This window comes from Xylocopa sonorina, unplaced genomic scaffold (assembly GCF_050948175.1).
Source record: "Xylocopa sonorina isolate GNS202 unplaced genomic scaffold, iyXylSono1_principal scaffold0014, whole genome shotgun sequence".
Taxonomy (NCBI): domain Eukaryota; kingdom Metazoa; phylum Arthropoda; class Insecta; order Hymenoptera; family Apidae; genus Xylocopa; species Xylocopa sonorina.
In genome coordinates this window covers 1970476-1994880 of record NW_027490090.1, presented here as the reverse complement: position 1 = coordinate 1994880, position 24405 = coordinate 1970476, and the positions used below count along the sequence as shown (strand labels likewise).

The 24405-nt window shown below is 40.9% G+C and overlaps 2 protein-coding genes across 2 annotated transcripts in view; one reads left to right on the top strand and one right to left on the bottom strand.

The window, feature by feature from the left end:
- LOC143431687 (facilitated trehalose transporter Tret1-like) overlaps positions 1–24405 on the bottom strand; it is a 349669-nt gene that overhangs the window by 194062 nt on the left and 131202 nt on the right. The gene's annotated exons all lie outside the window — the stretch shown is intronic.
- The window catches only part of LOC143431682 (uncharacterized), a 61919-nt gene continuing 47830 nt past the window's right edge, over positions 10317–24405 (top strand). The window contains exon 1 of the mRNA XM_076908607.1: positions 10317–10559. Within this exon, the coding sequence (XP_076764722.1) occupies positions 10322–10559 (238 nt within the window). The 5' untranslated portion in view covers positions 10317–10321. The remainder of the gene's footprint in view (positions 10560–24405) is intronic.

The following is a 24405-nucleotide window of genomic DNA, read 5'->3' as shown; positions in this document are numbered from 1 at the left end:
TATAATTTTCGAGCCATTTGATCCCAATCGTGGCTATTCGAACGATGCGCTCGGTTAACAGGGCTCGATGAATCGGATTTGCTCGAAAATAATTTGACAATCATTCAGGTTTTTCTGGTCCACAGTTTGAACTGAGCAATTTGAAAGACTGTGGACCAATGGCAGATCGTAGACGACCACGAATCATCGCGTCAGCTGGTTACTGCCTCGAATTAGGGCTCACAAAAATTAAACCAAGGCAGATCAAAGGGTTACGAAGTGGCACACGTTGTGGTGGAAGGTTCATTCATTTCAGAAGCTCAGAATTATTTTTAAAAATTTGCCAATTGGCGAATAGCAGTTCCAGATAGTGGCCACAGAGTTTGACCATTTCCTTGGTCCCATAGTGGTTGTCTGACGCGTATATCTTGACCAACCCAGTGGCACATTCGTATCTGTCGCAGCCTTCGACCCTAGCGTGTGACCTCTCGCGTCCACCCCCTGAAAACCACCCCAAATCGTGCTCAGCCACCCCAGTTCGCGTTGATAACTTCGCCAGGCGAATTGTGGGTTAGGTGGATCGAGAAAAAATGAGTTGGTCGTGATGAACGTGGCAGAGGTCGCTCTGCTTTACAATTGCACACGCATAATGCAGTTCTCGACTGTTTCTTATGAATTATTGCGACGTTACGTGGCGAAGTTAGATTGGATTAAATTCTATTCCGCAGGCATTCAATAAACTCGAGCGACGCAAGGGGTGTAACGAGAAAATTTACAAGCCAGACCTGTATGAATTCGAACCGATTCGCTATGCATTTTCCATGGCGCATGCAGTCTGCTGCAGGATTCACAATACGCTCGTTGTATATAATTGTGTTATAATAGCTATCGCAGATGGCGGCTCGTTAAATTGTTAATGCATTGCTGCACGGGAAATTCCACCGATTAATGCTACACCATCGCGTTGCTACTACCTTTCCTATTACACTTTCATTCCGCCATGCTGCGGGAATTAACGTTCTGCAACACCTCATCGGGAATTAATCGACCAAACAATCGCTTCATGAATTTTTCCAGCAATTATAGGAATGCAATAAAGATATTCAAACACAGAAACATTAATTTTAATAATTATTTTTCTCTTAAGAATTGTTACCATTGATTCAGTAACTTTCTATACAATAATTACATAGTAAAAATATATATGTACCTCTAATTTACATATACCAATGTACAATTTCATGTACTGCTAAGTTACATACCTGCATTACTAAGTTAAATACCCAAGAACACTGCATAGTATGCTACTACTAATTTAAATACCCAAGAACATTGCACAGTAAACCACTACTAACGTATATACCTAAGAACAATACATGGTAGAAATATATATGTACCTCTAATTTACATATACATATGTACAAACCCTGCTACTAAGTTGCATACCTGCACTATTAAGTTATATATCCAAGAACATTGCATTATAAACCACTACTAAGTTATATACCTAAGAACAACACATAGTAAAAATATATATGTATCTTCAATTTACATGTACATATGTACAATTTCATGTACTACTAAGTTACATACCCAAAAGCACGTATATAATACAAGAAATATGGAAAATAGTGAATTAAGAGGGGCAGTGACGCATGGATGCACTTACAGTGGAAGGGATGATGTCAATCACTCATGGTGGTAGGGGTAATTGGTCAACCTCATCGAGACCACCTGGAGCATCTTCAGTTCTCGCGTGGTCGCGGAAGTGATCAGTCATGGATGGGACCTTCCGGGGGGGGGGGGGGGGGGGGGTGGCGATCATTGGTCTTGGACTGGGTGGAGGGTCTCAGCTGTTGGTGGAGGACCTTGGACCATGGTGGAGGACCATCCAGCTGCTCTTGATCTTTGCGATGGTGCATGTCTGCGCAGTGGGTGCTGATGGGTGCTGGTGGAGGGCCTCAGCTGTTGGTGGAGGACCTTGGACCATGGTGGAGGACCATCCAGCTGCTCTTGGTCTTTGCGATGGTGCATGTCTGCGCAGTGGGTGCTGATGGGTGCTGGTGGAGGGTGCACTGGTTGTTGATGACGTCAGCTGTTTTATGAGTGGTGAGTTATTATTTAAATTTATTATATAAATTATTATATATAATTATTATTATATAAATTATAATATACTATATTAATATATAGTATATTATAGTATGTAATACAACAGTAATATAATACTAAATTTAAATAATAATTTATATAATATATATTATATATTATTATTATTTATTATATTACTATATTATATTATAAATTCTTATTATAATTTTACAATTTTTTTATGCTATTTAAATGGAGTTTTTACACATTTTGTACTGTGTGATTGTATATGTGTGATGAAGTGTGGATGAGTTTGTGCTTGTAAAAATGGGTCCCTGCGTAGTCACCTCCACGTGGTGGGCCTGGGCACTTGATAACGTTTTCGATAGATTTAATTTTCATTAATTAATTTCTATTTTAATTACTTAATTTTTCTGAATTAATTTCTATTTCTAATAATTAATTCTTCTGAATTAATTTCAATTTTTATTAAGTAATTTTTCTGAATTAATTTCTATTTTTAATTATTCATTTTTCCGAATTAATTTTTATTTTTATTAAGTAATTTTTCTGAATTAATTTCTACTTCAATTAAGTAATTTTCATTAATTTATTGCTCGAAAACGATATCATGCTAAGGACTACGTGCTAGATTTAAGTCATTTGTGAGCCAACTGGAATTTTCCAAGTCCTTTTCAGGGCTTTGAAACTTTCAATTGGTACTGCGAATATTGTAACTAATTAATATCTAGTTTAAGTTAGATTAAGTATAGATTTTCGCCGATGGAACGCCGCTGGAACGCCGCTGGAACGCCGCTGGATGCGTTTTAAATTTTCTTTTTCATTATTTCTGTATCAAATTTGTAATGTACCCTTTCTCCCTTCGTCATCCTCCCAATAATAAAATTGTAAAGAAATACACAATCTCATCCAAAGTGAAACACATCTAATTCAACAATCGCGATTAGTCAGTGCCAATAAACTCCCGTTACATTCTCCCTTGAGCATTCTGAGTCTCCACTACGTGAAATCGCTTCTTTTTTATCCATTAGAGACGTCGTTTTCCATTGCCACGCAGCGAAATAGTGGATGTTCAATCAAACTGATGTGGTTTTCGGTGCCCATCGAGGTTTCGCAGCCCTTGTCGATTGGTACGCCCGTTGGGTACTCGACTTGGGTATAGGCTTAGCACATTGGACGCGCTCATCGCGGTTCGTTCCGAGTAGCTCCTACCCCGTGCCGCTGGGGCCCTGGGCCTGCTGTAAGACGGTTTGGGGCGGTCTACGGAGTTCGTTCTCGTCGGTGGGCAATGCGTCCTACTGCTAAGCCTCGCTGAGATCTCGATGGTACCCGCATTCACCATTGGGGAGAGCGTGGCATCGACTGTTTCGTTGTAAGACGTGGCATTACTTTGCTCGCGACTTGTGTCGGGTCTTTGGTCCACTCAGTGCTGGACCAACGCGTTCAGAATGCTCTCGCGAGAGTCTGACGAGGGTTTGTTTGGCACTTGTTCGTTTTGTTCGCGTCGCGAATTTTTTCTTAATTTTTGTCTCCTTTATTTTCTCAATTTTTGTCTAATTTTCTTGAGTATCGCATCGAGAGACACTGGAATTTTTGTACAGTGTCAGTAGAGTCACTTTACTGAGTTTCACTTTGCCTAAGAGAGTGGCATTTCTTGTCATCCTCTTCGTAATGACCACACTGCGATCTCTGAAGTCTGTGATAGGTGGACTTTGGAGATTGTATTGTGGATTTCGGTTTTATAGTCTGAAGTAGAGTCAGTTCTTGGTACCTTCTGTACCAAGGACACATGGTTGTAATGGTGGGTGGATGGGATTAGGGACTTAGGGGTGGGTCCCTGCGTAGTCACCTCCAAGTGGTGGACCTGGGTACTTGATAACGTTTTCGATAGATTTAATTTTCATTAATTAATTTCTATTTTTATTAAGTAATTTTTCTGAATTAATTTCTACTTCAATTAAGTAATTTTCATTAATTTATTGCTCGAAAACGATATCATGCTAAGGACTACGTGCTAGATTTAAGTCGTTTGTGAGCTAACTGGAATTTTCAAAGTCCTTTTCAGGGCTTTGAAACTTCCAATTGGTACTGCGAATATTGTAACTAATTAATATCTAGTTTAAGTTAGATTAAGTATAGATTTTCGCCGATGGAACGCCGCTGGAACGCCGCTGGAACGCCGCTGGATGCGTTTTAAATTTTCTTTTTCATTATTTCTGTATCAAATTTGTAATGTACCCTATCTCCCTTCTTCATCCTCCCAATAATAAAATTGTAAAGAAATACACAATCTCATCCAAAGTGAAACACATCTAATTCAACAATCGCGATTAGTCAGTGCCAATAAACTCCCGTTACATTCTCCCTTGAGCATTCTGAGTTTCCACTACGTGAAATCGCTTCTTTTTTATCCATTAGAGACGTCGTTTTCCATTGCCACGCAGCGAAATAGTGGATGTTCAATCAAACTGATGTGGTTTTCGGTGCCCATCGAGGTTTCGCAGCCCTTGTCGATTGGTACGCCCGTTGGGTACTCGACTTGGGTATAGGCTTAGCACATTGGACGCGCTCATCGCGGTTCGTTCCGAGTAGCTCCTACCCCGTGCCGCTGGGGCCTTGGGCCTGCTGTAAGACGGTTTGGGGCGGTCTACGGAGTTCGTTCTCGTCGGTGGGCAATGCGTCCTACTGCTAAGCCTCGCTGAGATCTCGATGGTACCCGCATTCACCATTGGGGAGAGCGTGGCATCGACTGTTTCGTTGTAAGACGTGGCATTACTTTGCTCGCGACTTGTGTCGGGTCTTTGGTCCACTCAGTGCTGGACCAACGCGTTCAGAATGCTCTCGCGAGAGTCTGACGAGGGTTTGTTTGGCACTTGTTCGTTTTGCTCGCGTCGCGAATTTTTTCTTAATTTTTGTCTCCTTTATTTTCTCAATTTTTGTCTAATTTTCTTGAGTATCGCATCGAGAGACACTCGAATTTTTGTACAGTGTCAGTAGAGTCACTTTACTGAGTTTCACTTTGCCTGAGAGAGTGGCATTTCTTGTCATCCTCTTCGTAATGACCACACTGCGATCTCTGAAGTCTGTGATAGGTGGACTTTGGAGATTGTATTGTGGATTTCGGTTTTATAGTCTGAAGTAGAGTCTATTCTTGGTACCTTCTGTACCAAGGATAAATAGATGTAATGGAGGGTGGATGGGATTAGGGACTTAGGGGTGGGTCCCTGCGTAGTCACCTCCAAGTGGTGGACCTGGGTACTTGGTAACGTTTTTGAAATATTAATTAATATCTTGAAAACGTTATCATGCTAAGGACTACGTGTGTAGATTTAAGTATAATTGTTGATTTAACGCTGGAACCATTAAGTTACTTGCATTTTGTGGATTAGAGGGTTTTTTGAAATGAAAGATTTAATTCAGAAAGTATAAAGATACTTGAAAAAATTCTTCGAAAATATAATTTATACTTCTGAGGACTTTAATAAATAAATAACCACCTCAAATGAAACTTTCCATTTCTTAATACTTACTTTTCCACATTTACCATTTTTATAAACTAAAATATTCAATTACAACAAATAAAAAGAATTTCAAAGCGAAAACATTACATTTCTAATTACAAGTTGCTCAATAATACTTCATAATTACATACGAAACACACTAAAGCACACATACACAAGCATACTTCTTCACATTTACCATTTTCAAAAACTAAAATATTCATCTACAACTACCAAAAAGGATTTCAAACCAAAACCTATACATTTTTAATTACAAGTTCTTAATAATACTTCATAATTACACACGAAACACAGGAAAGCACACGAACACAAGCATCCACATCGAAGGCAAGCTTCGTGCACTTCCGTGGAATCTTCGTTGGCTTCCGACGCCACGCTTGGGGGTTCGCGAGCGCGCTGCGAAGGGTAGTTCGCCTCTGGCCGTCGTGCGCAACGCGTCGTTTTCGTCTGTCAACGCGTTTCTACGTCGTCTGTGTGCAATTCCAGTGATAATTCAGTGTTCAAAACCTTCTTCTAACCATCCACGACCACCAAAACTGTCTATTTCACACGATCTGCCCATCTGCCATGGATATTAGCTGAACAACCACCCACCAGTGGATTTAAATGCCTCGTCTCGAGCACAGGTACGTTCCAGCCCCAATAAAATACTTTCTTCGCGAAGAACAAGCGTTTTCACCTAATCTTTTCGTCACTGAACTCTTTTTCAAGCTTCTAAATATTTTTCTGACATTTGTGTAAAAGTTTAACTGCGACAATTGGAATTTTAATTATTGAGAGTGTATTTTGAGTCCAGTTTGATTGATTTTCGTGATTGATCGTGAGTGGTGGAGGAATTACATGTGTCTGATGACCATGAGAGTGAAATCTACCCTTAATAGTGATTTCTGCACTGTTTTAGTATCGATTTTTAGTCAGAAAAGTCAATTGACGCGGTTTTCATCAAGTTTTCGAGTTTACTCGTGCAAGAAGTCGATGGCTGGCTTTTTAAATAAATTTTTGCCATTTTCACCACCATGTTGATTCGATTTAACACTGGCGAAGCGGAATATTCATTTTTCTATCAACACTGTGGAATAAAATAAATTTTGTCACGAGTGACAATTGTTCTCTGAATGAATTTGTTAAAATTTGTGTCTCTTGCGATGGTAACTGTTTTCTTCGAATTCTGTTTCAAAGTGACTGGCACTGCGTGTTTCGTCAACACGTGAGTCGATTCTGCGAAACGTGGACTCGCGAAAATCGTAAACATTCGACTTGTCGTGCGATAATAAATTCTGAGAATTAATTACGATAATAGCTGCGAGCATTCTTCGTCTTTCTTCGTATTCGATGACCAAGAAAATCGCATTTCTTATTTAGAAATTATTTTAAGACAGATTCGTAATTTTTAAGTAATCGCAGTCGCCTCCAGAAACGAATCGCTTGGTAATTAATGAGTTTCGAGACACTTAATCGCTCACAGAATTTGACGTGCACTTAATTACTTTATGATTAACGAGATTTCCAGCTAGATCCAATTAATCTCGCCTAATTAATGCCGTTTAAAGTAATCGAAACGCGAGTCCCTCGTTCACGGTTTGATGTTTAACATTGTGATCGCTGAATGCGATTAAACTGTCAAAATAATTATTAGAGCGTCGATAATCGAGTCTGAAGACACTTCAGAATAGTTAATTACAAATTTTAGTAATAATTTTGTATTTTAAATGTCTCAAAACTTTTCTTCTTTACAAAGTTTTCATTTTTAATTCTCGCGTCTTTTCGTTAACGAACTCTCTCGTTTTTGTTGCTAAAAATTAAAAGAAATACTGTAAAATATTGAATCTGACTCGTGTTTAAATTTAGAATAAAATTTTATTCGTTTATTTTAATTCCATTATTTAATATCGTTATTTTTCTCGAAAAGTGTTAAATGTTTGGAAGAAAAATTGTATTGGACAAAATGAACGAGAAAAAATGCGATTTAAGAGTTTAATTATTAACAAATAATGTCTTCTGATTCGACAAAGTGAGAAGTAATTTTCGCTAAATAAAATTGTTGGCGAAACGCGTTCAAGTTGGCGGCCATAAATCATAACTTGTGTACTTACGCTGTAAAAAAGTGTGGGATCGATAAAAAACTGCTGGCTAACGCGTACCAACTTGCGATTGAAACGTGCAATTTTTATTGCCACGTAAAATCGTGTCGAAGTTCGAAGAAAAAGCTGTTCGATCTCGATTTAATAAAATATTCGAAGGTTCTTATTAATCGCCACAAGTGAGAGTCTGAGGAGGTGGCAGCACCCTCGAATCGTTCGATTACTGCTCAGTTATCGATCGAAGATTTAAATTAAGCGATGCTGAGTAAACATGTCTGCTGAGCTGAACGTTTCAATTGGAATAAGTGGCGAGTAATTTATTTAAGCTCGAGTCGACGAGTCTTGTCGAGATCGACCAATCTCTCTGGGGAAATTACGATTTTTAATTAAATGTATCTCGTCAGTATCGAAAGAATGTTAAGATCGAATGATTTATGAGGCTTAGCAGCAATTTTCTGTAAAATTTTAGTGTCATTTTAGTGCTCGTAACACGAAGAGCAATTAGGCGCACAGTTGGTTGATCAGCTCGCGCTGGTTTGCTCGAGAAACGTTAATCTTCCATTGTAAAGCGAGTTTCATTCTTTCTGAGGACAGAGCGATGATCGATCGACCAGTTTATTGAATTTGTCCACGAATGGATTGCCATTTCGTTACTCTTGGGGGTTGCGAACGCTGCGTCGCGTCACAAATCGGTCCCACCTTTAATTTAACTCGTGTAATGACTCGTTGCCAGCGTAAAACTTTGGATTTTCTGCGTTAAAAAAGAGAAAATCGATTATTAATTACGAGCGAACAATCAGTCGCAAAAATCGTTAATTAAAAATCGATTTCTGACTCGGAAGATTCTCCTTTTCGTCAGAAAGCAGTTTTGTAAGTCAGTTTCGCCCTCACCAGCGCCATCTTCCACGCAAACCTTCATATTTTATTTAAAAAAGAAGAAAAAATGAATATTAATTACTAGTGAATTTATTTTATTAATAGAGCTGAGCAATCACTGGTGAAAATGATTAATTAGAATCCCAACTAATTGCTTTCTGTCTGTGCACTGGAATTTTTCCAGCAACACGTCAACAGCATCGAAGAAAAAAGGAATAAAATCGATATCTGACTGGAAAGATTCTGGTTCTTGTCAGAAAGCAGTTTCGAGTGGTTGCTTAAGTCTGTTCGACCCCTCCACGCGCTCTTCCACCCTTTCTTAAGTGCTGGGTAATTAAAAGTTCGAACCAACCACGATTCGCGCCAGCAAGGATCAGCAGCAGTCCGACTCTCGCCATTTCTTCTCCACCCACTGTGTTTTCCTTTCTCGAACCTTCCTTTTTCTCTCTCTCGAGAAGGAAGTTTCAGCAGCCACGCGACAGCTTCGATGAGAAAAGTTGAAGAATGCTTTCTGGCTGAGATATAAGAAAAAAAGGAATTCTTCTCGATATAGCTCGCTCGTTGGAGTTTAAAGTTATTCACTCCTCGAATCGTCAGCGTTTGCACGACAAGATTTCTAATTGCGATTGGCTGTGTTGCCTCTGAGGACGCTGCAATGGCGGCGGAAGTTGAAGAGGGCGCGAGGTACACGCTCTCGAGTACGTGACTAAGGAATGATACCTGGCCAGGTAGAAAAGGAGCGATTAACGATGCCTGCTAATGGGTTTCGAGTAAACCTGGGGGTCCTTAAAATATTCGATGAAAGTGAATGCGATTTTTGCCTTGAAAGAAACCAAGAATTCTTTTTTCTAGCATATGATCGCATTATTATGAGACTATCAGGTGCTATAAAACTCTGAATTTCTGAAAACAGAAGAGAATAAATCATTCTTTTATCCTTTTTCTTATTAATTACGCTCGATTGTAACAGAGAATTATTTTTATGATCGATTATAAACGTTCGTTTTTATAAATGGTTAAAAATAGAGAAGAATCGAGCTGGAAAATGAGCAGAGACACGGTACAAGCTCTTTGTTCCACGAGGCAGTAATTTTTCCGTGTTTCACGCTATCCTTCGATCGATAGGATCGCTCCTCTAAGTCTTTAATATCCCTGATACCTCCTCTACGAGATAAAAATCCATCTCTCTCTCTCTCTCTCTACTGACCCAGTTAAAATCGTCCTCTAAGAAAAGCTCATTAAAACGCTCTTGATAAATCAGCGCGCCCTGCTAATGAAGCTACAGCTGTCTCGTATTGTAAATAAAACGAGGAAACAGGGCTGAACAGGCTCGAAACCTTTTCGAAGTCCTTCCCTGTTTTACAGCAAGTGACGAAACCTGTTCAAATATCGCTAATTGAGTCGCAGTTTTCTCAATTTTTCACGAAATTAAGACGAAACAATTTCAAGAATTGTTCATTCGCAAATTCACACACAATTAACACATTTCAACAGAAGTTTTTATGAAAAATCATGCATATTAAAGCAATATTTTTCTCTGCACAGGATGCTCAACAGCTGGAGCGACGAAGTAGCCCTCGAGAGACGCGATCTGACGATGGATACGTGAAACACCTTCGTTCAAGAACCAGCACAGTGTAGATTAATCGCGAAACGATGCGTCGAAGTTCGCGGAAGGGCGCGTCGAAATCTGCGAGGTGATTTCTTGCTGGAGATGTCCTGAAGAAGAGCCAGTGATCCTCGTAGACGAAGATGTGCTGCACAGGTGGCCTTGGAGGCGTCGCGTTGACCAGATGTGGGGTAGTTTGTGGCATCGCAGCCCTCGCTGCTCTCAGCACAGCTTTATTGGGTCCAGCTTGGCTGCACACAGAAGAAAAGCTGAATCTTCCATATCTACCACGCAATTCTGCAAACGTGGTCAGCGTGCGGTTCAAATTGGGCCTCTTCAGGGTCTGTCCAAGGATCGTGAGGCCTGCGAACTTGACTGATCGTAAGTAACCCTCTTCCTTAGTTGCTGCACCAATTCTCGGAGCTCTCAGCTGATTCACAGCTCTTTCTCGTCGAACCATCGCATTTGTCGAGAGAAAAATATGTTCTGCAAATAGTGGGGGGTGGAATCATTTAATTCTCGCGCGAGAACTTGTCAAAATGTCCGTCTGACGTCCTCGCAAAGTCAATACTCAGTCGAGTTAATCCCAGCTGAGATCCCCTCGGTTGATCTTCGAGCCAGAGCAGAATTTCATCCGCGAAGTTCGCGCAGACAGGTTCAACAAATACAGAAAACATCGAGGAAAGTTGAGAGCAGTGGCTGGTGGGACTTGGAAATTTTCTGTCAGCCTGCGCCAGGCGAGAATCTCGCCGGATTCTCGTAAAAACAAATGACAGTGGCTGTAAAGTGGGGTCGTGGATGACAATCTCTTTTTATTCTCCTCTCTGTCGTCTCTCGTTCCCACTGCTGCCATCTTGGACCCCCCACTTGTTCCTCTGCTGTGTTTCTTCGCGTTGTTGTCGCTTCTTCTCGTTTCTTCATTGCAACAGCGATTTTTCTAGCCGTGGACCAAAGAAAATTGAGAGAAATGGAGGAGAATCGATTCGAGTGCTCGTTAAAAATGGAAATTACTGTCATTTTAAACAGCTGAGGCTGCAAACGAGCGTCATTCGACTGCAAGAGAAAAAGTTTGAGGGATCTCGCTAACGATGGGCTACATTGATCACTAATTTTCTGTTTTATTGCACTGAAATGTTGTCTAAATTAATTTGCAGCGTACAATTATTTTTTGAGTGCAAATATTGCAATTGTGATTTGTTGAACGTGGTAATTTCGAGGACGAGGATCGAATAAAATGTCGAAAGGATCGTTTCGAGATCGAGAGCGAGATGTTAGTCCAGTTTTTCGTCTGACCAAGCGCGTGCCGCTACTGCTGATCCGCTGGCGGAAACTGGAACGACGTAATTGCAGCCACCATCCGAGGGGATACGTGTCGCCGTGATTTAATGCTCGAGAGATCGGTAATCGCGTAACCTGATGGCCTCGAACATCGTAGATTCTATCAATTCAACTGTAATCTTATTCATCCATTTTTCTTTTTTTTTATTTGGTGCTTTAAAGGTGGCCATTTTGAATTATTGAAGTCAGAACTTAGCTCTGTCGAGTGTGACTCGACATTAGTAAATAGAGGAAAAGAAGCAAATATAAATTATAATAAATTTTCAGAGCTGTATTTAACATAATTAGTACAGAAAATTTGTTAAAAAATAGCAATTGTCGAATTATCCCTCAAATAAATAAATTTCACATAAACCAAGGAGTAATTGGCATCAAAAATAATTTGCGTGCGAGGAGTTAATGATTGGCATTACTGCTATTGATCAGAATCAATGCGTTCGCAAATCTGCAAACGATTGGACCACGGCTATTGACCGATCACCGCAATTTCGTGTCGACTAACGCTGTGGCAGTCTTTAAACTACTCCAGCCACGTCATGAGCGAGTGATTTGGTATTTCGATGGCAATTTGGTCAAACATTAGCCACATTTCAAACTCAAAAGCTAATAAAAATAAGAAGCAATTTATTAACACACAATTTTAGTCTTTTTACTTTTATAAAATCATTCCATCGAGTTCTGACTAACATAAAAAACAAAATTGAGGTTTTACATGGTGGCAGAGTACAAAAGATAACCGCGATATCGCGAAACAATTGATAAATGACGCTATAACCAAAGAATAGCGCTCTTAATCTCGTCTCTCCGTCCTTTCTCTTCATTTTCGCCTGACGCTACCTTCCTTATCGACTGAGCCCTCTTCTCGCGCGTATCGCGAGCAGTGCACCCTCGACGATGAAGACAAATCGTTATCCCGCTCGTTCTGCGATGGGTAATTAATTGTCGCGAGCGTAACGACCCGCCAGCCCTCGAAGAACACTCGAACGTGTCGCTGATACGAGGAATCGATCATTTAATTAACTTCGTTACAGCGTTTGATGACGAGAACGCGTGTCTCTTGAAAAAAATGTCTGCTTTAATTGCCAACCATCTTCCATTTGCCACTTTAACTCCTTTCCAGGCAGCAAGAGAAACGCTTGGGCGCTGCGAGGTTCTTCGAGCTCGATTTAAATCGTCTGACGAGCAATATAAATCGAGACTGCGTCGCGACGCGGCCTCTGGCGTCGCCACAATGACGAGGTTATTTGTAATTCCACCGTCGACTGATCAGATCTTCCTAATTTCCTGGATCCACTCGCTTAAAATTCCGCCAGCGAGTTTTGGAGACGTAACTCGAGTTGTTTCAGCTGACAGCTGATCGATCGAGACTCGAGACTCTCGAATATTTAAAAAAACAGTCGTTTTGATTCGAAAATTCGTGAGAAAATTTGTAGAAATGACTGAATTCTCAGCTGATTTCTTGAAATGCAAAACATGGGGGGTTCTTTGAGCAACAAATGCAGAGAACAGTGAATTATGGCCAGAATAATCTTGTAATTTTGCACTCTGTGGGAGGTTAGGTTAATTCAGAGCATACCATCTGGAATATTAATGAACCTTTGTTTTTAGCTCGTTTGGAGGGCAATTTAAACGTGAAGATTGCTCCAAAGCGTTTTTACTTATAATTTAAAGAAGAAAAGCAATTAAGAATATTGCAATTTGTAGTTTGAGAGGCAAATAATGGTCCAAATTAAGATTTAAGGCAATTTTAATCTCTCGTTTGTGCTTTTCTGTGTTGCAAATAGTTGAAAGAGTTACTTTGCTGATTTGGATGCGTCTGAGTTTAAAAATTGCCAAACGAGAGGATCGATCGTTAATTAAGAGTGGAGAGGAGAGCAATTTACGAAATGGCGTCGATTCTCTGTTTTTTCATTCACGAGATTACGCGCTGGCCAGGATTAAGTAAAGCAATACAACTGAAAGCTTTCTCAGAGCTTTCTTAAAAGCTCCCCAAAGGTCTCGTTCGATATTATTTCAAACAACATCGCTGTCATTCATTTTTACAAATTTTATTCATCTAATTTCCTTCTCGCGACCATATTTCCATATTTTTCAATTGCAATTGTTGCAAAATCGAATCGAATCGAGTTTAACGCCAGTTGAGGCCCCAGTTTTTGCTGATCTTGGATCCAAAAGGATCGAAAAACAGGAAGAACGTGACAGAAGGGCGCCAGTGTGGTTCTCGATCCTGAAATCTATTTTCATTTGATTTACATGCATTTACTTTCGCGAGGCTTTTAGCACAATGGCCTCGATGCTCGTCGAGGGCAGATCCCTGAAAGCTTTCGCTGTTGGTTTAACGCTTTGCTAAAAATCGATGGGACCAAATTATTTTCGACTCCATCCACCAGACGTTCACTTCGAAAGCAGCCATTTAAACTCTAATTGGAGTGCTTGAAAGTTCGAAATAAATAGAAAAATTGAAAGTACATCGTTTGCTCGATATCCACTGCGAAAGATTTACCCAGCAGCACTGCTTGGAGAACTTCGAAATGGATGTAAAATACAGAGCCAAGTGCGAACCGTTGTAAAGCATTACTCGCGAACTGGCCAAGTTCTGGTTAGAAGATACGGTCAACATGAATCACTTTGTTCATCGCCAGCAGGAACATCGCAAATCCAGAAGTTCTCTCGTTAATTAAGTCTAGCTTCTCTCTTAATTAAAATTCCCAAAAGTGAAAGAAAAATCGATTTTCTCTTTAAAAAAAGTACCAAAGTCCACGGTTCTCAGAAAAAAGCTCTGAACGACTTTCATTCGCGTGAAAGAGATCGAGGATTAGGGACACCCTGTATAGATTTTCCATAAGCGTTTTCTGATTGCTGTTTGAACAGCGAATGCAGCTTCTGTCCACGGATTTTTCGCGAACACGTTTCTGCTGGATTCGAAATATCGGACGCGAGATATTCGACGGAAGTTTCTATACCTGCTCTCCAAATATTGGCGCAGGGAATCAGTGCAGTGCCCGTGACCGAATCGTAAGTTTTCATCCGCTGGTGAACAGGATCGTGCAGTCGCCAGTCGAATTAACCACGGTTATTAAAATGAAATTAATTGGACATTGGTTAAGGAGAAATATCGTGCGATTTAAATCTTCTGGCTGTTTGTCGCGAGTCGTTCCTCGTTTCATTGAAAACTCAAACTGTTTGGAGTCGTTCTTTCGTCGTTTAACAAAATAATTCGCGAGATATCGACTCAAAGGGTGTAATATCGATTTTGTAGGTGGTTTTAGCGAAGCACGTGCACAGTAAATAGAGAAGAAAACGTCTTGCGATGAGGCTACGTTAGATTCATTAGAATGGACACGAAACGTCTACGTCAGACTTGGTAAACATTCATTTGCAACGTTTACTTAGCCGACTTGGCTCTCAGTTTATATTATGCATCCTGAAACGAAGATAACCGGGCACTTGCTAGCTGGGTAGCGGATTAAATTTATCCGCTAACTGTTTAACTTATGAGGTAGACCCATTTCGAGATCCTTTGATTCAGCTTGCGCTTACGCAGTCCCGTTTCCACTTGCCAACTTGTTAAACCTTGATCGTTCCATTTCGCAGCGAATTTGCAACGTTTTCTTCAACTAGAAGTCATTTTACTAGACATTACAAGCATGTTCCATCTTCTACAACCCTTTCAATCCTTTTATTTAACATTATTAATAATTATTATAAAATATATTAACCTAAGATTACACAATTTTCCATTAATTCATTTTAAAACTGTCAATAATATGGATTAAATTTGACGAAACTTTGGAGAGCCATTACTCCCGCGTTTCAAACGATATTTTAACGAATCTGAGCTTGTAGGCGGCGCTGATCCTTCCCCTGTAAAACGCTTTTTGTTTCACGTCGATAGCACTTCCGGTTCCTGAGATATCGTCGTGTGAAGACAATGGTAATTTTTAATAGTTTTCTATCGCTGTCCTTGTCGCACTCTCGGAAGTCTCGCTCGCACGATCAGCTGTGCGCTAATGACTTACGTATTATGTTACATCACTAATTATTATGCAACACTAAAAAGTGGAGGGGGTCACTGCTGGCCGCGCAGACCTCTCGATCTTTAAACGCTCATATCTCAGGAACCGTTTGAGATATCGAGATGAAACAAAGCGCATTATAATCTGTATGCTTCCTGCTATTTTTTGAGCCATTGCTTGTAAAAATATTCGCAAGCCTTCTGGGTGTAATTCTCGATGAAACTTCACTATTACTGTTTTTGAGAAATTTCAATTCATGCTCGTTATGGATATACACGTTTGCATACAGAGATGCTTCTTGTTCGAACGAATCGTACCGTTTCGCGAGTACAAAGCTATCGTATGCCAAGCTCCCATCGTTTATTGGCACTGTGATCGTTCGACAGTCACCTATCGTCGACAGTTATTTGTTTCGAGATGGTTGAACGAGAAATAACGTTTCACTTTTTTTGCTTTTTTTTTTAGTTCTACTCAAATCGTTTTGGTTATGAGGATTGCACGAATTTAGTCGTGGAAATAAATTTGTGTGGATAGTAACGAGGGGAAGGGTGCTTCCAAGTTGCTGTTCTGTGTTACTTTCGTTGTGTCAGAGTAGTTTTTAAATATCCCACTCGTTCTCTAACATTCTTTAGTAGCCGCTTTTTTTACTTCTTTGAAAAGTCGATCTGTACTTCAGAGAATCGTCAACTGATGGCCTTTTTTGTCTTTTTTTGGCATGCCTGCTGTAATTTTCGAACGCGTTCCAGTGGAATCATATTTTAAACATTCGCTAGTAGCTGCTTTTTTTCTTCTTTGAAAAGTCGATCTGTACTTCAGAGAATCGTCAACTGATGGTCCTTTTTTTGGCATGCTTGCTGTAATTTTCGAACGCGTTCCAGTGAAATCATAGTTTCGCCGACACTATCGATCGAGCAGCGAGTTTCAATGTTGCGAGAGATCGCAATCCGTGGGGGCGAGGTACAAACAGACACTTTTTCCATCGATCCGCCGGTGAATTCGAGCGCGAAGTGATAAAACGGATCCGCTATCAGGCACGATATCTTCACTCGTAATCAAGTTCGAACCTTCCGGTCGCGCCACGCTTCCGGCTAGCTAGTTTCCTATTAAACAACGCAATCCGCGATTCCACTCGACCGATAAATTAATTTTCCGGGTTCGTTAGCCGCATAATAAGCTCGTCAACTGTAATTCTACGTCGAAGCTTCTCGAGGGAAATGACGTTGCGATAACGATAAGCCCTGGTGATTCGATAGCCTCGAGGAACCTCGATTCTCGTGGCTTTTTAAATGCCCAATATTTTCCTCAATTTTTGCTTTCTCGAGATTTACACTATGGAGTTTCAAAGCATAAACAATCTACTTTTTTCTTCATAAAAATGCAGCATTAAATTAGTAGAATTGTATTAATCAGAGATTTTTAAATTTACTCGTAACTCGTTGGTATTTAAAAATTGATTCAACACGTTGATTAACCATCGATACAATAATTGATCAAGTAGTATACCTTTTCGATATTCTGGACAGCGTCAACAGCCTGTAATGCCACTGCTGATTGGGCGCATGCATAATTAATTCCTCAGGATCGGTGAGCGCCGTTGTAATCAGGGGAATTGTAATGAGGCATGGCTCATTTTTTACACGCATATTGGACGCGAATTTGAGCATGTTTCGCTGTACAAATTACGTTCACTTTAATCTGAAAAATACTTAATTTTTATTTTTAACTTCCTCCACAGAGAAACCATTTTATGGACCCTGTGTTATTTATTTCGTTCGAGTAACAACTGGACGAGCTGTCGATCAATAAAAACTGACCGTCAGTTGACTGCAACGAATTAATATTTTATATTTACATAGTTAAAAGCTTTTTTCATGCCTGGTGCATCGATACGAATTAAAAATCGTCGATTTACCGCGCGCCAATCTCTGTCTCGCCATTTAATTTCACTTTTACACAGTGTTGGAGCAGGAATTTTCAAAGTCAAGCTTCACTGGCTCTTTAAACGCTACTTGTTCGATCGAAAAATCGCAATGGAGAGCGATCTACGCTCCGTCTTTTCGATGCTATGCCTATAAACGAAACCACGCTCGTGTAATGGATCCTCGCGTCGCGTCTTCCGGAAGCGGAGGCGCCTCAGCTGCTCTTTGACGCGCGCAGGTCCATTCGAGGGAGAAAAAGGCATCAGAAACCTCGATCTGAGCGAGTTCGTGGCGCGTAGATCAAAGGGGCCATGTAATTTACTATACGAGTGTTCCATTCGTGACACGTTCGTGTCTTCGAAGAAAAATATATTAACCTAAAACTATACAATTTTCCATTAATTCCAATTCACAACAAGAAGTCATTTTATTGGACAATAGAAGCATTTTCCACATTCTACAACCCTTTAAATCCTTTTATTCAACATTATTAATAATTATTATAATATATATTAACCTAAGATTACACAATTTTCCATTAATTCATTTTAAAACTGTCAATAATATGGATTAAATTTGACAAAACTTTGGAGAGCCACTACTCCCACGTTTCAAACGATATTTTAACGAATCTGGGCTTGTAGGCGGCGCTAATCCTTCCCCTGTAAAACGCTTTTTGTTTCACGTCGATAGCACTTCCGGTTCCTGAGATATCGTCGTGTGAAGACAATGGTAATTTTTAATAGTTTTCTATCACTGTCCTTGTCGCACTCTCGGAAGTCTCACTCGCACGTTCAGCGATGTCTTATCTAAGCGATCAGCTGTGCGCTAACGAGTTACGTATTATGTTACATCACTAATTATTATGCAACACTAAAAAGTGGAGGGGGTCACTGCTGGCCGCGCAGACCTCTCGATCTTTAAACGCTCATATCTCAGGAACCGTTTGAGATATCGAGATGAAACAAAGCGCGTTATAATCTGTATACTTCCTGCTATCTTTTGAGCCATTATTTGTTAAAATATTCGCATGCCTTCTGGGTGTAATTCTCGATGAAACTTCACTATTACTATTTTTGAGAAATTTCAATTTATGTTCTTTATGTATATACACGTATGCATGCAGAGATGCTTCTTTTTCAAACCAATCGCGTACAAAGTTATCTTATGCCAAGCTCTGATCGTTCAGACAACTATATAGAAAAATCTTTCATTCTTCTTAATAATTGCTAACTGTTTCTCGATACGAAATCGAGGCTTGTGCGAGAGAAATCGTGGAAATGAATTTTCGTGGACGTGAAAAATGTTAGGGCGCCACGTGGCACCGCGTTCTGGCGTCAGGCTTGTAAAGAACGAGCTTTGGAAATTGATCGTCCTTCTCGAACGAAAGTTTGGGAACCGTGCGTCATTTTAATTGGCTTAATGCCGACAAGTTACAGCGGCGTGGTCAAACAGCCGACCCGCTCTTATTGTTCCCTCTGCCTCCGTCTCTGTTTCCATTAACGAGCGCCAGCCAGCAACCGCGAGCGTCCCACCAGGGAAATGGAATCATCTGGAAGTTGTTCACGTGCTGGCATAGCTGGCGGCAATTTTTACGAGCCAGTGGAACGAGAACGATCTCTCGTCGCGCTTGTAAGCGAATGTCAGAGGTAGAAAACCACCGCCAGACTACTGTTCAACGTGCGTGTGCACGCCAGCCCCTCTTTTGCTGCTCTTTTGTTGGCGAAACACTGCCACTGGGTAAGTTGTTTCTAAGTACACGCATTCTGCTCGACGTCTGCGATTTTTTAACTGCCAATGCGTCGCGTTTTCTTTCAAAAATCGTCAGAAAGAGGAGAAGCTAGTTTCGAGATCGATCACTGCATTTTTTGAAGAGAAACCCTCTAATTGGAATTAATTTCTACGGTTTGGTAGAGTCAAAAGGCTATCCAGAATTTAATTTCCGTGGCACAACATCTCCAATAGAATCGAACAGGTCAAAACTCGAATCGACAGACGCTCGCACGTTGAAATTCCTGCAGAGAGCGTTGAAAGGGTTGAATAGACGACAGATACTGCCAAAAAGACCGTCTAGCGTCCGATTAAAACGGCAACAGCGCCGTCTCCTCGATTTCATTCGCGCAGCGTTCAACTCGCCTATCTACGCGTCGCTTCCGGTTAGTTAACCTCGTTCAATCGAGTTCGATTTCGCGATACGCTGCAGGAATGCGCGTTCCATTTCCTGCCCTCGCGCAAGATGGCTGTCGTCGATGAAGACGCAGCCTCCAAGTCTCACGAAATGAATTTTCAAACGCGATACTTGCGAGAACGGTCGACGAAGTTTTCGATCTAAGCCGAGTATGCCACGCGAATTTAATGAACGCTCGTATATTCCTCGCGAGAGGACGCGATTTAATTAACGACGCGAAATATTAAGAACCAGCCAAGTAATTTTGCGGTCGAAGTTCGCCAACTTGAAAAATGTTGATATAATTAATTTTTCAAAAATCAAACTAGAACTCCAATAACAGAAAGAAATAATCAGTCATTTTTTAAAGATCTTGCTTCAACCATTATTTTTTAAAAATCGAACTAGAACTGTAATAATAGAAAAATGCACTCAGCAATTTTTTTAAATTGTTTTTTGTGCACTGAACAATGACCAGAGCCTCGAATTTAGCAATTAGCGAAACGGTGCTCGTCGAGTCGAATTAATATGGTTTCTGGATGGGGGCGCACCGCGACCAGGAATTGGCCTGGGTAAGAATTTATGCTCGACGGCAATTAAGCTCGAACGAACCGATTGCGATCGATTCGACGCTCGATGAACACCTCCGTTCGTATTTCCGGCAATTGGATTCCATCAAACTTAGATTTGTCGCACGTGCGGCAGGTATTTGCGTCCCGTAACGAGCCGAGCGTTGACGATCGATGGATCGAGGTGAACCGGAAGCTGGGTAAACATCGATGCGATGGCGACGGTGGAAAGAATCGCGCGTTGATCGCGAGGGGACGGCCATTTTATTCTTGCGTTTGGAATCTTCTCACGTTTCGGTTAAATAAATTCGATCGACTCGGTTTTTTCTGTCTCTTGGCTAATGGAGTTTCTTGTAATGTTCTCCAGCGAATATCTCGGAAACCAGAAGAGATACATGATCACATGTACAGAAGAAACTTGTACAGTATAGTGCAGTCTATAACATATTAAAAATTCATCGAGATCGCATAGAGGGTGGCTGAAATAAATTCGATCAACTCGGTTTTTCTGTCTGTTGGCTAATGGTCCACGCGTTGGAGTTTCTCGTAATGTTCTCCAGCGAATATCTCGAGAACCAGAAGAGATAGGTGGTTACATATATAGAAGAACCTTATGCAGAATAGTGTAGTATATAATATATTAAAAATTCGTAAAGATTGGATACAGAATGGCTGAGTTATCCATGATGAAAGTTTGCGGAACGTCATTTTAACGCTCCGTCAGATTGATCTGGAATAGTTCCAGCGACGGAAGCGAGATAGAACGCTCGTCAGTGTGTTAACGTCACTGACACGGATCGCTGCGAATCTAAGAGAAAAGTTTCCCACCCCCATCACGGCTTAACTTCTTCTCGTGGTCGCGAGAACTTTTCCTCCACCGACCTTCCATTCTGATTCTTTCCTCTTTCACCCCAACCCTCCACTCGCGTCGCGTTTCATCCTCGTTCGCTGGCAAATTCGTCTTTACGACCCGCTGAGACAGAAAAATAGCTGGTCTCCCAAAGAATTTGATTTAAGAATTAATAACAGCACTCACTATTAATCTCAATTCTCAGCCACCACGTGCCATTTAATCGAGAAGTGAAAACACAACCTTTTAGCGTCTGTTCGAGCAGAAAAAAATGGTGGACTGCGAACAAAATCCTGCGACGAGAACTCAGTGAAACCACGGACGACGTTCCTTCAAGTTTTCTGTCCTCTCGCAGACGAAAATCGCACGGAATCCGCATTACGTATTCCGGAAGTTTGCACGCGGACCACGGTTTATGGGTCGCCCATGTCCGGCGCGGAATCAGGGCCGCACACAAAGTAAAAGCCGCCAGAGTACTGCAGATAGTGGGAGCAAACAGAACTGCGGTTAACTCTCGCTAAATAGACGTCATACCCGATCATACGCGGTCGATGGTTAATTAGAAGACGGTGTGCCAGGGCGGGTATTAATTGTTCTTCTTGTTGGCAGTGCTGTCTGTCTGTGTTGCACAATTAAATAGCGTCTACTGCTTCTAAAAATCGCCTTAGAAGTAATTATTTAATTAGAAGTCAAAATTAAATATTAATCTAAATATTAGAAGTAATAAATTAATTTTTTGCGACCATTTGGCTTCGACTTTTTACTTTTTTTATACAATATTGTAGTGACGAATAAATTAAAAATTTCTGACGATTTATTTGAAAATGTCTGCTTTAAAAATTGCACCAATAATAAGAATAATAATTGAGAGACTTTGGATTCGTCGAAGTCGTAGAAAACCCAGCATTTTTAAGTAATTCCAGCGACTATCGCAGTAAAAATTGCACCAATAATAAGAATAACAGTTGAGAGAATTTGGATTCGTCGAAGTCGTAGAAAAGCCAACATTTTTAAGTAATTCCAGCGGAAATCGCAGAGACACGTATTAGCATCTTGAAAATAGTCGACAAAAAGAAGGAAGCCACGAGCTGAAAGGGGTGGCACGCTCGTAAATTGTAGCGTTATCGAAGCTTCGAGACCCTCTGGTAACGAGGGTAGATACGCAGCGTTGGATCCTGAACAGGGTCCAGAAAGAAGATGTATCTATCGACCAGCAATTGATCTGAAGGAAAAACGAGAGAGAGAAGCTTCTCTCCTCTGAGAGAGAGCAGAAAATTCTGCTCTGAAGCACATTGAGTCACTGGTAAATTAGAAAATGGCGAGGAGTACGTGGAAACTGTTACACCTGTTTCTCGAATTTCTTCCAAAACTCAACGATCGATTCCTTGGGCGAGAAAATAATTTCTGAGCGTTTATTCTGAGCACTTCTGAAATTTCTTCGCGAGAAAAGGTTAGAAGCGCACTCGTAAACTCATTCATAAATTCAACAGGCGCCCTCTCGAGGTGTCATCTGGAATTATGGCGCTAGCTGTGGTTGTCATTCTCTGAATGTCCACTTCGTGGCGACGATTTACCGCGTTCTTCGAAATTCTTTGCGATTTTTCAGCCTTTTCTTCTGCTTTATTCTAATTAACAGAGAAATCTGGTGTATTTGAGTTAGAATTTCTGGTCTGACGATCGATCTTCGAAGCATCCTCGTGTTGTGTCGACGATAAATCAAACGCCAGAGAGCCTTCGTGAGTTATCGTCCTGGCCAGGATTAACTGGCGATTCTGGAAAACGCCAAGACTGACGATTTGTAATTTTTATTACGTGAGTTGCTCTTAAAAATCGAGGAATTCTTTCAGTTTGAATCTGTCAGTCGTTAGTTTAGTCGTAGATAATTATTCGTGACAAAGTTAAGCTGTGTAATACGTTTGAAAGTTCCTTTAAAGCAGTCGCACCTGCAACATGGCTCCATTGTACGAGAATATGGGATTTGAACACGCTCGAACTCGGCTCGAACTTGTCGCTAAGTTACGATCAAAGTGTCTGAGCTGAAGATGGAGCTTGAATCGATTGTAGATACTTTAGAAAATTATTTTTGCAGTGGACATTAAGAAAGAATTATTTTAAATAGAGTAATAAATTATTTGGAATTTTTAAAGAGCTCAAATAAAAATTACATGGCATTAGAATAACTAATATCGCGAATAATCCAAGTAAAGTCGCAGAGATCAGAAATTCCAGGCAGAATTTCCATGAGAAGGAATGGCACTGCTACATTATTCCATTTACCCGTGACGCGTACCTCGATTCGATTCCATCTGAACAGTATCGAAAAAAGTGGAGCGAATAAGCGCACAGTAAGGCGTTAGGCGAATATAGGAAACAGGAAAACGTCCCTGGGGACTGCAGGGGGATTCTGATCAGGTAGTCGCGTTATACTTCTCAGAGAAAGTCGAGAAAACCTTTGAAGCGTGTCGCTGTGCGAATGCAAATCCAATTCTCGAGCGCGTCGTCAGCTGATCGGCGTTGCGAGCGCGTTGGGATCGAATTCTGACGCGTGGCACTTCGAAAAGGAATTAAAACAGCCTGACTTGTAATTAAATGGCTCTCGTGGGGACACGACGAACGTGTTTTCAAGTTTCATCGAGTCGAACACGCGATTCGAGGCTTCTCAGCTTCTTCGACTGACAAGATGTCGGCTACCAGGTCAACAGGTTCTGCTCGTCGAAACAGGAAGTGGGTTAAGTGATCGCTGACTCGAGTCCCGCCGCGTGACTGACAATCAACCTTTTGTTAGATGCTGAATTTGTTTTGCAAATTGCTGGGGCTTCTTCGACTTCCATCGAGACACCAAAATGGCGCAACACTGAGAATTGGTTGCTTCATGGTTTTCATTGAATGCTATTTTTTTATAAAAATACACTCAAATTCTGATGACTAATTTATGTCAAACACATTATAGCATCTCAAACTTAATTTCAAGCTAAAACAACCGCGTCAATAAATAAAGAGTCGACTAATTTTCCTCTGCAATTGTTAATTGTTGAACAGTTGCACCTGTGAAAACTGTTACTATGGAATGCAGGAAATGAATAATACCTTCTGGCGAACATTGGCCCTCGAATTTGTCTGCGATGGTGCATCGCGAGAGAAAAAAGGGGATGGCTGATAAATTGCTGGAATAGTTGAAGGCGTTTCACCCGCGAGCGGTTGGTATTCCGCGTAAATTTCAGTTACCGCGGAGTTTTTAATTATCTTGATATAATTTCATTAAAAAATTCCAGAATGGCCGCGGCAGTTTACCGTGGCAGCCGTTCCTCGCGAAAGTTTGCAGCTAATCCGCCCTGTCGTCCCCAGTTCCATTTAAAATGGCCCCAATC